The following is a 15,684-nucleotide window of genomic DNA, read 5'->3' on the forward strand; positions in this document are numbered from 1 at the left end:
ATCAGCTTCTTTGCATTTTTGTATGGATTGAATGCACAGGAATACACTAAATAAATGCTACCATTATCATCTTATATATCTGAATGTAGAATTGAACTGCATAGTCTTGCATTATCTATATATACCACAAATTGTCTATTTGAAATGATGGAGAAACCATTACACCAGATTTAAGTGACATCATATTTTACAAATGCTTATATTGTATTTGGGTCATGATATTAATATAATAAAGAATGATGAGAAAGATCCCTGCACTGTCCTGCACAGCCAGCCTATTCTAATGGACTGGCTCCCTGTCCCCGTGAGTGACCTTGTCTCAAAACACACAATGGAGGGCCCCAGAGGAATAACATCTGAAGCTGACCTCTGGAATCCACACATATATGAACTCAAACACACATGAACATGCATACATACACACCCTCACATACACACAAGCAAATCATGAGTGGTTGGGAACCCATTAAAACTCAGAAGAAGGGGCTGGAGAGATGGCTCAGTGGTTAAGAGCACTGCCTGCTCTTCCAAAGGTCCTGAGTTCAATTCCCAGCAACCATATGGTGGCTCACAACCATCTGTAATGAGGTCTGGTGCCCTCTTCTGGCCTGCAGACATACACACAGACAGAATATTGTATACATAATGAATAAATAAACATTAAAAAACACTCAGAAGAAAAGGAACAGGAAGTCAATATACCCATTCATCTTCATACGCTGGCCTGGGGGCCCGCTAGGTGCTTGCTCCTCTGGGACCTTCTGAGTCTGACAGCTGTGTCTCCTTCATCTTCAAGGTCCGCTGGGGCGATAAAGGATCGACTGAGGAAGGTGCAAGGCTAGAGAAGGCGAAAAATGCTGTGGTGATGATCCCCGAAGAAGAGACACCCGTCCCACCAAGACCGCCTCGACCCAAATCCACACACCAGGCCCCTCAGACAAAATGGTACACGCCAATTAAGGTACGTGCCTGCATCTCAGGTGACATAGCTTAAACCTAACAGGGACGTAGCTTTTACTGCCTCACCTGTCCCACGAGGAAGACCAAGGCAGCTCCAATAACAGATCCTCATTTTCGGCTCTAGCAGCAGCTTTATAGCATAAGAGCTTCCAGGTTTTTGTATAGACTAACTTGCTTAATTGATTAATGAAACGAATCTACCCAATTTCACAAATCTAATATCTCTTTAGGGTCGTCTGGATGCACTCTGGGCTTTGATCCTGAAGCAATATGACCGGGTGTCCTTGATGAGACCCCAGGAAGGAGATGAGGTTTGTGTATGGGGATCTTTTGATGGGGGGGGGGGGTGCACAGACGATGAAAGTAGGGAAAAATTAATGAAAATAATTGAAAACTTCCTGTTGCCATGCAGGATGGAATTGATACTGACCAGTGCATGTTTTTGTTACATGGGGTGGCTGTTAAATTTTGTTTTCACAATGCATTTTCAACCCAATTGCATACCAGTGCCTTTCCAGATAATTAATTAACACCATAAGCATGCCCATTGACTTTGAAGACAAGTGTTCTGAGTTTCTTTGTTTTGGAAGAAACAGACTGGGAATTAGCATCTGAAGTCTTTCTTCTCGCATTAAGTAGCATTGAGATCTAGGGAAAATAACCTCAGAACCGCTGTCTTCGGTATTAACATGTCACCTGCCTTCAGTCATTGTCACAGGCTAGTCTCTGAAATATGTCAGGGCGTCCTTAAAGCCTGAAGCACCGAAGAAGTCTGAGGTGGTGGTATTTAGATCCACATACTTACAGATGTGTTGTATGCATGCATTGTCCTTCCCAAGGGAGTCCATTTGAAGCTCTTGCTTCGGAAATATGTTTGGAATTATTGTTTTTACTATTTTTCTAATAATTTGCTTCATTTCTGTGTGTAGCAATTTTAGAGAAATTGTTCAAAGACTCCTCATATTCAACAGCGGTGGGTTTGGTTGAGAGACACGGTGCTATTCATGATGCTAGGCTGCTTTCCTGGTGTGAGCACGGCCCTTCCTCTCTTCTGAAGGAGTGAACACTGTGCGCATTGGCTTCAGAGGACTTTGGCTTCACTTAGGGCTGGCACGCTACTCTTTGAAACTACAAAGCAATCAGTGAAATTAGTATTTGTGTCGTGAAGCCAAGATAAGGTGTATTTAGTATTAGGTGGTTTTAGCTTGATGTTTAAGAATTTAGAAGAATTTAAAATTTAAAATTTTTACGTCTAGCACTTAGGAACATTTCAGGAATATCTGAGTTCAAACACGTAGGATAGACAACTTGAGAAATATTGTTGAACTTCCTAACGTGATGTCAGTGCTGTCTGATAGGACCACTGGCAGAGAGAGCTGTGTTCTCAGAAGCAGACTGTTCTATTACCAGGGCGCTGGCATATTCTCCATAGAAACTTCTTTTTGATGGAAATTTGTGTCTCGTTTAAGTTCAGGTGTGGGCTTGAGTTCTGTTTCTGGAGCTTCGTGTAACTCTTCTTCCTCTGGAACACCAGACTTCACACTGCATTTTGCTTACCATTATTTTCAAGCCTCATCTGAGTGTGCTTTTTCATCTGTTTAATAATTTCCGTCTTATTAAGGATTAATATTGAGTGAATAGTGAGGCATTGATGGGGCGGGAGATTCCAGTTCTCTTCCTAAAACCTCATATGCTGTTTTAAATATTGTGAAGAAGTTTGGATATTTGCAAGATTTACTCCCCTAAAATTCACCAATACTTGGTTAAACCAGATTAACCATTAAACTATAAATTATGAATATATGCTTCATATAAATATGAACTGTATTTATGTGTACAAGATCTCCATTTACATCCAATTATCAGCTTGCTCTAAAGATCTACTTTTCCAGTAAAGTATTGCATTAAATATTAGAAAGTCTGCTAAATAGTGTGTTGTCAGAACAGAGAAGCATGTTAAATTCCTATTGAAATAGTTTGTCTATAATATCAAGCAACTCATTGAAATAAATGTTATTTGATATTAAGGCCAATTCCTCTAAAAAATTTCTGAAATTTATCAACATGTAAATTAGTTTCATTAGTAAGTTGATTTTTCTGTGTCTCCTGTGGCCATCACCTTTTTTTTTTTTTTGGTATGCATTCATATATGCAGACAGAACATTTACTTTGCTGTGTGCTCTTTATGAAGTATTCGTATTGGTACAGAAGTGTCAGGGTGTGATTGTAAAATAACTTGCTCATTTTAGGCATTATGAAGGCTCCCAAACGCCAAAATTTAGATGGGGGTGTTCATTTACATTGTCAGGGCATAAATAATACTCCTCCCCCCTCCCTCCCTCCCCCCAGGTCTGGATACCAGACAGTCACATCCTCTGAGGGTGGAGGAGGAGGCTGACTTTAAGCGGCATGACAGCTAATAAAGCACAATTGTTCACAGGGCCTGACTAATGGCTCCAAGGAACACAACCCCTGCCTACCCAGCAGCTTGTTTTGTGCTTTGGAAAACAGCCTTGTCATTTATGTAGGAACATTTTCCCGCAGATTCTGCCTCCAGAGAGCTCAGTCTAATAAACAAACCCGCGACCACAGAACTGAAGTTGCCAGTGAGTCCCGCAGGTGGGGCAGCGAGTCCTTCCTGGCGCATTTGGAGCCGAAGCTGTGCTGGGGCGCAGAGGCCGCGGGGCTGCCGGGCTGAGCTCTGTGCACCCTGAAGTCCTTGATGCGGAGGCTCAAGTCGGTGCGAGCCTTATCAAAGAGGCCGCGGGGGCGGGCGGGCTCCCAGCGCTCTGCTGCAGGCGAGCGCGGGCTTTGATGCGGGCGGCAGGTCCTGGGAGTCGCGGATTTGGCGGCCAGGTGCGCGCTAGCAGGTTGTCCCGACATCTGCTGGCGGCCGCGGCGGCCCGATTGTCAGCCGAGGTAGTTGAGAGCGGCAGGACCGTTTTGGTCTTGCGCGCGCTGCCTGGAGGCCTGAAACTCCAAAGGTAGGAGCAGGGTGGACACAGCTGCGCTCCCAAACTTGCCGGAGGCACAAATAGGAGATCTAATGCAGTTTGACTCCACGGCGGTGGGGGGACAGGACAGAGAGCCACTTCAGAGACAACTTACCGCTGCAACATCTGCCGCCAAGTTTCCAGGGAGTGACAGGGGACAGCAGGTACAGATCGAAGTCTTTGCACAAACAACCTCCATTACGCCCTGAACTCTTTTGAAGGGTCTCCATCAAACAGGCCTGAGTCCGCAGCAGGAGTTTGTTTGGTTTTCAAAGCAGTGTTTTGTGTGTGTGTGTGTGTATTTTCCCCTCAATAACAAGGTAATTTATAAATGATGCATTACCATGCGTCCTCCTTTTTTTCTATGACAAGAGAGTTGAGAAGCAGAAAGGCAAAGAAAGAATAAAGCACAGGACTAGTTTGGAGTTGTTCCACAAACCAATTACATCCCCGAGGACCTCCTTGACAGTGTTCGAGGTTATGTTAACCTTCAAATGGCTCCTCGTCCGCCAGTGAGCAGACAATAACTTACATGTCCTACAGAAGAATCCCAGAACATGCCTGAAATTCATGGACTTCTGCTCACTGCTATAGAATAGCATAGAATGTTCGGAACTCAGAGTTTTATCTCTGCGGATGGGAAATTTAAACTTCTTTTTTTTTTTTTTTCAAATGAATATGGAGGTTATTTTTCATTCAGTAAAACAAAAACCTAGGAAATTGAATTCACTTCTGTTTGTTTCTTATTTAAGGACTCCATACATGTAGTGCCCCAAAACAAACAGACATGTTTTTCTCTTGGAGGGAGAAGACCCCTTTTTTAGCGAGAAGCAAATTCATCAATTTGACTTTTACCAAAAATGTTGCAGAGTCATGATCATGCACAGGTGTCTAAATGGGATGGGTTAAAATACTGGCCTGGCGAGAAGGAGTTCTGGGCTATGGCAAGAGAATAAAGCCTGCCCTCCTGTGAATTATGCCACCATCCAGTAAAGTGGCTGTATTATCACCTGCTTGAGATGGTGAGAGCTGCCTGTGCAAATGTGTGCTTTGGAGCAAAGGATTAGCCATGGAGCAGGGCCTGGGGATAGAAGCTGGAGCTGGTAAGGTCACTTCAGATAGTAGAGACGGAAGCCGCACAGGTACAAGAGGCATTTTAGGCGAAGCCAGACCCAGTAAGTGGAGAACACGTATGGATTTCCTGATGTGCTTTGCATTCTATAAAATGACTGAGGTCCTTTCTGATAGAACATCAGTCCTCCAATTTTTAAAAGTTCATAGCAAAACAAGACAAAAGGCATCAAGATCATAAGGAGCGTAAACTCCTTTTGAAGGTGCCGAAGAGTTCTGTAACTGCAGAGGCCAATGACGGAAGCCCATCTTCAGTTTATATCCTGGCTGTCCATGTCCCTGTTAGCCCTGCTTCTGAATTCCCATGCTCAAACAAGCAGGCCTGACCCTTCCTGCATCACAGCTTCTTCAGTGACTCTAGCGCTCTGAAGGGTCACTATGAGCTGCCTGGGGTTCATGAATCATGTGATACCGGATGCTGTTCAGCCGCTCCATCCTCAAAACGACCACCGCCTTCGCATCAGGGCTTCCACCCCCTGCTTTGGTTGTCTGCCATGTTTGCAGTGTGAACTCTTGTGGATTTCCTGAGGATGTTGATCTCTTAATCAAATGGTTCTATATTTTGAATGTTTTTGGTGCCTGGATGTACACTGTTAACGACTGCAACTAATTACAGCTTGCAACCTGTGACTGGCACACGTCTGAATGATAAAATTCCCATGAGAGCAACCCACGCAGGAACACGCCATTATTATGGCAACCCCAGTGACTGCTACAGAGGTGCAAGTCTGTATAGACAGGCATTCATTTTCACTGTGGTTGTATAAATGTATCCAGTAGTACAGAACACATTTACTTTTTATGAAAGTCATCATCTTGCACTGGAGATTAGCATTCATAGAGAGTGCTCTTTCAGTTCTATTTATTTCTTAGCTTAAATAAAACCACCTCTTAATTGTGCAATAAACAGGTGCGCGTTAATTCATTCTGGTTTCCTGAAGTGAGATGCAAGATATATAAAATTCAATTGCTCAAATTACAAAACTAGATGAATATTTTTTCCCTTCAGACCTTTTCTTTTTTATTTTTATTATTATATTTTAGGACAGCCTTTTTTTTCCTTTTTACATATCAATCCCAGTTTCCACTCCCTCCCCTCCTCTTGCTCTGTCCACCTTTCCTTCACGGCAACCCCCATCCACTCCTCAGTCTCCCCATGGGGAGTCAACAAATATGAATTTTAAAGGATCTATAAATAGTATTTGGATGCTTACTGAACATTATATATGAACATAATATATGTAATATTAGATAAACACCTCTTTTAATGTGCTGCTTTCAGAAATATAAATTTTCCTTCTTGTATAAGCTCCGTCTGGCACGGTGAAAGAACACTGCACCAATAGGCTGCCCAGTGACAGACAGCCCCGAAAACATGCACACGAGTAACGTTGTACGGGATAAACCGTGTGTATTTATGAATGCATGTGTATATACCTGTATGTATGCGATACCAATAAATGAATGAAGAAGCTGTTTATTTGAAACAGACTTAGGGAGTATATGGAAGAGCTTGAAAGGGAAGGGAGAAATGGAATTATCTTATAAAACCAAAACAAAAATGTTTAGAAGAAGGCCAAAATTGACTTCAGCGTTCCAGGACTGAACACAGTATATTCATTCATAAGCTCAGTGTGTGCTGAGATGGGATCATCCTGAGAGCATCCACACAGTCGTCCCTCCCAGAGGAGAAATGGCCTCACAGAGTTATACTTTAACATTTTCACCTGCCTTATTGTTTTGAGTACTTTGTATGTAAGCTTTTAAAAACAGTATTTGTTTATTATAAATGTATGTGTATGTGCATGCGTGTATGTGTGTGCACCTTAGTGTATATGTATGTGCATCACATGCAGGCTCCTGTAGAGGCTAGAGGAAAGTCATTAGATCCCCTGGGACTAGAGTCGCAGGCAGTTGTGAGCTGCCAGGTGGATGCTGGGAACTGGACCAGGCTCTTCTGCAAGAGCAGAAGTGCTTTTATCTGCTGATCCATCTCTCTAATTCTATTTAATATAATTATTATAAAGGAGAAATGCATCTCTAATCAATCACTTCACAGATTATATAACAAAACATGTATTTTTTCATTATGTTTATTCAATTTCTGATTTGTAGCTCAGAATGCACTCTAAAAAGAAAGAAAACACATTTTGAAATAACTTACTATTTAAAAAGAATGTGTCATGATCATCCCTTAAGGTCTCCCAGGCCTTAAGGTCTAGTGTAAAAATTTTCACAGCACAGTAAGGAAATTGGTTTGAGCAGGAAGTTTTTATTACTCCATCTTTTTTTCTTTCTCAAAGACAGATTCTTGCTGGGTCACTGTGGACTGGCTTGTACTCACCGTATATAGATTTTGAACTTGCAGCAATCCTCCTGCCTCAGTCTCCTGAGTGCTAGATTACAAGTGTGTGCCAGAATGCTTGAGTGTCCTCAGATTCCCAAAAGAATGTATACTCACTTAAACACGTTATCTTAATAAATAATGCTTTTAGGGACAGAGGCTTGTTTACTTTGCTAAGTACTTTATAATATAATTACATTCTCCTCTTTCCCACCCCTTCCTCCAAGCCCTTCCACATATGCCTAATTCATGACCTCTATTTCATTGTCACATGCATTTGTGTATGTATATGTTTATGCATATATGTATTTCAAAATACAAGTCTGCTCACTTGTAGATGGAGACTGCTCTTTCATTTCCTGACCTCAGAGACCCAAATAATCACACAGAAGCTATATTAATTACAACACTACTTGGCCAATAACTTGGGCTTATTATTGGCTAGCTCTTATATCTTAAAATAATCCATTTCTATTATTCTGCGTATCGCCACAAGACTGTGGCTTACTAGATAAGGTTACGGCGACTGTCTCCATTGACTGCTACATGGCATCTCCTGACTCCTACTTTCTTTCTATGTCTCTGTTGGGATTTTCTGCCTGGCTTTGCTCTGCTAAACTTTAGATTCACATGATATTTCTTAGCAAGCTGGTTAATGTCTTGAATACTAATTATGTGTCTTTCTTACATACATATATGTTAAAGACATACATGTATACCTAAATAAAATTTATACTAAATAATTTGATTGGTTACTATGCATATTTTGTTTTGAATAAAAATTGCGTATTTGAAACAGGCTTTTAAAATAAAGCTGCTTCCTTCTTAAAATAAATGTTCTACTAACACATTTTATGGCACTAATAATTTCTCATTATTTCTGAATTTGCTGTTTTTTATGACATACATTTAGAAGCTTCCCAAGGGAAAATCAGACACACAAATAAATCCCATTTATTTAATAATCTAACAGAGTTAGTAAGTCTGCAGATTACTGCAGTAGAATATTCATATAGCGTATTTACATACATAGCATACTGATAGAAATTGTAGAATAAAAAGTGTTTTTTTCTTTTTCTGGCAGTTTCCTTCATTTATTTCACTCCCATCTTAGCTCTTAACCCTGGTGTGCCCCTAAGTCCCAATCCTTGGTCATTTCTCTGGTGTTTCACCTTTCTCTGGAGAGCCCAGAGAAGCCCTGTGATTTGTTATCACCATTAGGAACATCTTTCCCAGGCAGTTCTGCCCGCCCTTCTGACTTGCACCTGCACATTTGAGAGCTTATGTGATTTTCCACTTGGTTGCCCAGTTGTCCCTACACTATCTGTGTTTAACTGGACTTAACCATGTGACTCAGGAAGGCTTTCCGGTTTGGGCTGTAAAATTCTCTCAGTCATTTGCTCTATCCTTAAAGGTCCATCTAAGGACAGACACAGTGGACATGCCTATGCCTATGTAGTTCTTAGAACTCTGTAAGGAGCATCAAGGAGATTTTGGCATTCTGAGTCTGGGTATAGTATCCTAGCTGTCATATCTATGAGCTCGACTCAATGCACAGAATTCTGTAAACAAATGTCACTTCCGGTTTTGTTGTAATTTATTAAAATGAGTGATGTGTTAGGTCCTAGAGATATGTGAGAAAGATGTCACTTGACTTTGTAAGTTTAAGTATTTCTATGATCATTCCTTTGTATTTTACTATCCTACACTTTCCTGAAAATAAGGTGTTGGGAAGATGAAGACAAAGCAATTCTAATATTTGACAAGTTTGAATAATTACCTATTAAGGCATGGTAGGAAATAGTGGTACATAAAAATGTTATTTTATGGAGCTAAGATTTGTCATTTTTGCATGGAGATCAATTTTAAGTGGTAATGAACTAAATTAAGCATTTTTTGAGTAATACAAGTATGACATAATAATTTTCATTTAGGTTAATTCTGCATAGATGAAGATTAGTTATTCTTATAAATTCACTTTACTAGATCATGACTTTTTTTGCTTAAAGTATCATTTCCCCTATTTTTTTCTACAACTGTATTTGATCTTTGCTTCCTATTGGATCCAAGAAATGTTTTAAGCGATTGGCATTCTTGTAGGTATCTAGCAGTCCCTGCCAAACCGTGCGGGCTCTTGTCAATCATACATTGCATCATCACTCACGAAACTGGCTGGCATGTAGCTTATGTTAGCTCCCTGTCCCATTGTTCTACTTTACAGAAATACTGGCTCTTCATGGCGAGAAAGCTGACAATCTACTTGGATCCTACTGTCTGGAAAAACATGTGATGGCTTAAGCTGTCCTCTGAATCCAGATTTATGAACTAGTCCCAGATCCTAACTAGATTAGTGCCTTTTCTATTAACTGCTAAGTAAGGCAGCTGTCTGAGCTGCTGGTTGTAAATTTGCTCATGTCCTTTTTGCTAACTCTGCTGCAAAAAGCAGCAGATAAGAGGATCAAAGTTTCAGAACCTCTGTTTTCACAGCCCAAAATGAATTTGGAAGGGATGATGGGAAAGGTCTGAAGAGGTAAAAGCACACGTTGCATTGGGGAAAAGGGGATGGTTTCTGTCATTAATCTTAATTATTTGCCAAGGATTTCAATCCTGAGTTATTAATACTGATGTTAAGCCCTTAATTTGTCATACTTTGCTATCACACACTGTTTTACAAGATAAGAATTATAAGAGGCAGAGAAGTGTGTGTGTCAGCACATGCATGCACGTACATGCATGCTCATGTGCATACATGCATGCACACATGCAAGTGCCTGATATAAATATTTTATTTGTATCTTTCAAGTATTTTCTTGTGTTAATGTTCAGGCCTTCACCTTTTGACAACTACTGTGAGCAAGCAGAAATGATGGACAAGTAACAATAAATCCATATAAAATCTCTAGATACCACCTAGAAATAAGTCTGAATAATCCTGAATAATATCACTTTCATGTTTACCTGAATAAAAAATACTTCACTGAAGGGGAGATGTCAGGCTTGGAGTGACATGGAAGAATGAGAAACAGAGCTAGAATAAGGAACAGAGAGAAAGAAAGAGAGAGAGAGAGAGAGAGAGAGAGAGAGAGAGAGAGAGAGAGAGAGAGAGAGAGTGTTTAGGTAATATACAACATATTATGTATTTTTAATGAATGCAGTCCTGATCACTTTGAAGCAAAACAAATTATCCCATCTATTCTTAATATCCTGTCTCTAGCTGGGCAGTGGTGGTGCCTTTAATCCTAGCACTCAGGAGGCAGAGGCAGTCAGATCTCTGTGGGTTTGAGATCAGCCTGCTCTGAAAGAGCTAGTTCCAGCACAGGCACTAAAGCTACACAAAGAAACCCTGTCTTGAAAAAACAAAAACAAACAAACAAAAAATAAATCAATAATTCATGTCTCCCTCCCTTTTCTTGCTTCCTATTAACTTCTCTTTACTCTTAAGTCTATGACAGTACCCTGTATTGCTTTTCAATGAAAAGTTGTAACTACTTATATTACTTACGAGTATTTTTGTCTGCCAAAAATGACTTATAAATCTTCAAGGGAAAAATCTTTTAAAAATAGATAAAGCTCAGAACTTCTGAAATGAAACTTTAGGATTATATTCTGTGTTTTCCATGTGTTTGGATAAAAAAATCAGTGACAAAATATGTAATGTATGGAACTATTGTAGCATTTCTACATGAACCTTGAGTTGATAGCAGTGACCTAAACTTCAGGAGTAAGATTTAGTCAGAGGACTGGATATTATCGATTATCAGATTTAGAGTCACACATTAGACTTTGAGGTGTCTGCTCTTCTTTGCATTGTTGTTTGATTTGTATGAGTTGCTTTGCAACTCATTTAATTTAGTACATTCCTCAACAACGTAGGAGAAATATAGAGATGCAATACTCTATTAATCCACTTACTTAAACTGTATATAGAAGCTACTGCAGATGCAAAAGCCTGTTCATGCCAACAGTTTAGGCTTTAATTTATAGGCTCTAAAGAGCCCACAGAAGCTTTGAGTGGTCAGTAATAACACAACACAAAGTTAGGACTGTGCTCTTAGAAGCCTCTCAGATTGTGGTGAGCAAGCAAAGTGTTTCACTGAGTAGCTTAGACTCTATTGATAGTTCTATTTTTCGTTTATAGTCTTTCACTATGGATCACTAGTGGAATTGCCTGAAGCTTTTAGCACAGAATTGCTGGTTGAGACCAGCAGATTCTTGTGTAAAAGAAGTCTCCTGATAGAAATAGTTTTTAGAGTACCAGTTTTGCTTTATGAACCTGGGATATTGTGAAGTCTTGTTTAGGACGTTTCTTGATTTTTTTTTTTTTAGAGGACTCTTTTCTTGCTTCTTAGAAATATTTGGGTAGACCATTGAGGCTCAGAATTTCAGAATTTGTAATGCTGTGTGCATGGGTGTATATGTGTTGGGTTGAGGGGTGGTTGGTTGTAGGGAAAACAGGTGTAGCAATTCCTGGGGATATTTATGGCTTTCTTTTTATAGGATGGAATTAGAACCCCAGGTCATCCAGCAGCCCACAAGCAGCCATTGCATCTTTGGGTTGTTTAATATGTAAGCTCATTTTTGTCCTTAACAGTCTTAGAGTTAGACATCATATCAGTCCCATTTTACAGATGATGCTAATGAGACTCCATTTACTACATTCCTCAACATCTTGCTGTTGCAAAGTAGTTGGGCCTCAACTCAAATTCAGGCTTTGTGATTTCTAGTCTAATGAATATGGAATGCTTGCACGCCATCTTTTTTATCAGTGTTTACTGTTTTTTGTTGTTGTATAACCCACTAGCTTTGAACATGTGGCAACCTCCCTCAGCTTCCTAGGGTTATAAGCAGATGCCAGCACATTTGATTCCATGCTATCGTTTTACAGTGCATCTTATATTTTGGAAAACCAGTTGAAAATGGGGGTAGTTATGCAGGTGTGGAGATGCTTTTAAATTTTGAGTTTTGAATTTGACAACTGCATCATCATTATTGATACATCGCCTTTGTCATGCACTCAGCGTGCGTGCATATTACTCTGTGGTAACACATGTAGTTTGCTTTTAATTTGTGTGCATCAATTAATAAAACTTGATGTATCAGAGTGGCAATGAATTCCACAGGAAGTTCACAGGCTGCAGGGTAAGGAATAACTGAACCGAAATCGACTCAGCGGTTGTGTGATTTAATCTCTTTCACTGCGGCTTTCATCCATACTTTTAATTCTGTGCCCCAAGAGAAGAGAATGTCCAGGGGCAGAAGAGAGATCAATAGCGAGTGTGTGCAGGAATCACAACCTGTTGTCTAGGTGGGAGCAGAAGACTGCGAGTCGGAGAGGAGGGTTGTTGGCTGAGGGTGGAATGAGTCGCCAACACGGTTGACGACTGGAAAGACTACTTCACAGGAGCCCACGGGCGTGGGATTTCTACACTCTCATTGATTTGTGTCACTATATCACAATTTTCTTAATCTATGGATTTTTCATATGTATATAGTTTGAAAAGATCCCCCAAATATGTTGGGGTATATGAGCTCATCTTTTTATTTATTTTTTAGTCAAAATCTATACAAGACAGCTCTATGAAGAAGGTCCTTTCCATTTTGCTCAGGACAGGATCTCTGGATCCTGTCTATCACCCCTCAGAAAGAGACTTCAAAGAGAAGTTGTGTTGGCAAAATCTAACTTACTAGTAACAAATATATTTTTACAGCAACATATACTTAGCAATAAGACATTTCCTAGGCTAACCATGCTTAAGAAAAAACATAAACATTTTATCGGAACGTATAAGCCTGAGAAATGGCAAGCATTCACACTACGCTGAAATCTGCTCAAGTGACTGCTGCAAAGCCACGAGCCTGGCTCCATGGTGGCCTCTTTCTGCTGCTGGTAGGCTTTACAATAAATTGAAAATAGTTGCATATGGAAGGAAGCAAAGTGGGTGAAGAGTTAAGAGACCCACATAGCTAGTTGTCTGTTAGGCTCTATTTTTATAACAACTCGATTTTTAAATGATTTTTCTCAATGAAAGAGAATTTAATATATGGTATTAGATTATTCCCACAGTCATTTTGGTAGGCTGCAATTTGCTCCTGGGTGTGGCAAAACCAGAAACTACAAGCTGTCCTTTTATTTAATAGTTGTTCACAGAAGAGCACGAATGTGTCCCTGTCACTAAATATATACAGATACATGGGACTCTTCTCCCGTTGGGTCATATTAAAATTGATTTTTCAAGCAAGGCTAACAATACTAGACACACGCTAAATGAAAATCAATCACTGTGATTTAAATCAGATAAATACACTTCTATTATTCAGTGGTCTTTCTCCGTTCAGCTCACTGGGTGGCAGATAGCACCTGTCTAGTCTTTGACCTCTAGCCTCATACCTCTGAGGAAAATGGCTGGTTTGTGGTTTTCTTCTTGTAGCGGACTTACCCTTACTCTCGATCAAGTAGATGAAAAGTATATTTTAGATTGTTTATAAGTATAAAGATACTAATCAACTATACATTTTTAGACACTTCATAGGTCAAATGCATGTAATGCTTCCTTAAGGGTAGAGACAAAGCCAGTTTTATTAAAGCTAAAACTTCAGTTTTACACACACTATGGGATACCAATGGCTTCAAGTGAGACTCTTTGAAAGACTTTCCTGGCATGGCATGGTAATGCTAAGATTGTTGCTGTTATTATTTTGCCAAATAATACCTTTGTACTGAATAGAAACCAGCAGATTTCCCTGCTCCAAGGATGCCATTTTGGGTATTTCTTGTATAAACACAATAGTATTAGTTTATCAGTAGCAATAATAAGCCACTCTGCTTAGTGGCAGACTAGAGAAAAATATTAAAGTCAAGCATGATGGCTCACCCCTGTAATCCCAGAACTATGGAGGCTGAGGTAGAAGGATCATTGTGAGTTCAGAGTCTCTTGGATTACAGAATGAGTGTCTCCAACACCAAGGCAGAAGCTGGTGAGATGGTTCAGTAATCGAGAGCACTGACTGCTCTCTTAGAGGACCCTGGTTCTCTCTACACTACATGACAGCTCACTGTAACCCTACTTCCAGGGAATCTGACACCCTTTGCTGGCCTCTGTGGGTACCAGGCATTTGAGAGGTACACAAATGGACACACCTGCAAACACTTCTACATAAAAAAATAGAAAAGAAAAATACGCAGTCTATATCTTAAATGTAAGTTAAAGTTATTTATTTGTGGTAAATACCTTCTCTCCTCACTTGCATATGTTTGCTATTTTGTTTCTACAGGAGGATTTGAAACACATTTCTGTTTCCTAATTTTGTTTTGAGGCAAAATGTTTTCCAATAAAATTAGAGAAAAGAGCTAAAAGTTGCTACTTAATGCATCTAAAGAGATGTTAGGGTTTATTTTTTCTTTTAAATTTAAAAATGATTGGATAATCCATACCTACTAGATGTTTATTTTGCTCCACTAGGGGTAGTCAACAGGTCTTGAAAAACCGTAATCCGTCAGGGTATGGTGGCTGGCAGTCCATAGCCCAGCGTTTGGGAGGTTTGGAGAAGAACTGACATGAATTTGAGGCTAGCAAGGGCTGCATAGCGGGTTACAGGCCAGCTTGAGCTGCAGAGTGAGAGTCTATTGCTAGCAAGCAAACAAATGAAAACAAATAAAAACCATCCGAACCCAAAGAGCAAAAAATAAAACTAAAATACCCCCAAAGATACAATCCAGTCAGAATAAGAAAGTAATTGGCAAATAAAACAAGAATAAAGCTATTTATACAATCTAGACTTGTTCTAATGTCTAATTAAATTTCTCACTATTTTATATCCTAGAAATCTATTATAGTACTGCCAGTCAAAATGTATTTTGAAAATAATAATTTCACTTTATACTCATTTTAGCAATATGCACATGAACTGAGTACAAATGTTAATACTATATAGCAAACAATGGCACATATGCACATACATATATTACTTACATGCATATATAGTTACATATGTGACAACTCCACAAATATAATTTTCCACCAATTAATTGATGGTTTTATATTGTATGCTAGAATTAGGTTATGAGAGGCATAGCAATATAATAATATTAACCATTTTTCTTGAGTAGCCACTATGCTCAGGCAATGTGTGAGACCCCAAATATTTAACATGTATTCATCAACAGGTTTGTAACCTACTCACAGGGCTAGCGGTTGGTAGGTGGGAAGTAAATAATGAAAAATTCAAGTATTAGCTCAAGGCACAGGAAGGGTGTGT

At 39.7% G+C, this 15,684-nt stretch overlaps 1 protein-coding gene across 3 annotated transcripts in view; it reads left to right on the plus strand.

Moving 5' to 3' along the window:
• The window catches only part of Antxr2 (ANTXR cell adhesion molecule 2), a 119,029-nt gene that overhangs the window by 69,881 nt on the left and 33,464 nt on the right, over positions 1 to 15,684 (plus strand). For all 3 annotated transcript variants that reach the window (XM_038331500.1, XM_038331507.1, XM_038331516.1), the window contains exons 15-16: positions 797 to 961; positions 1,191 to 1,271. In XM_038331500.1, the coding sequence (XP_038187428.1) occupies positions 797 to 961; positions 1,191 to 1,271 (246 nt within the window). The remainder of the gene's footprint in view (positions 1 to 796; positions 962 to 1,190; positions 1,272 to 15,684) is intronic.

This window comes from Arvicola amphibius, chromosome 1, assembly GCF_903992535.2.
Source record: "Arvicola amphibius chromosome 1, mArvAmp1.2, whole genome shotgun sequence".
Taxonomy (NCBI): Eukaryota; Metazoa; Chordata; class Mammalia; order Rodentia; family Cricetidae; genus Arvicola; species Arvicola amphibius.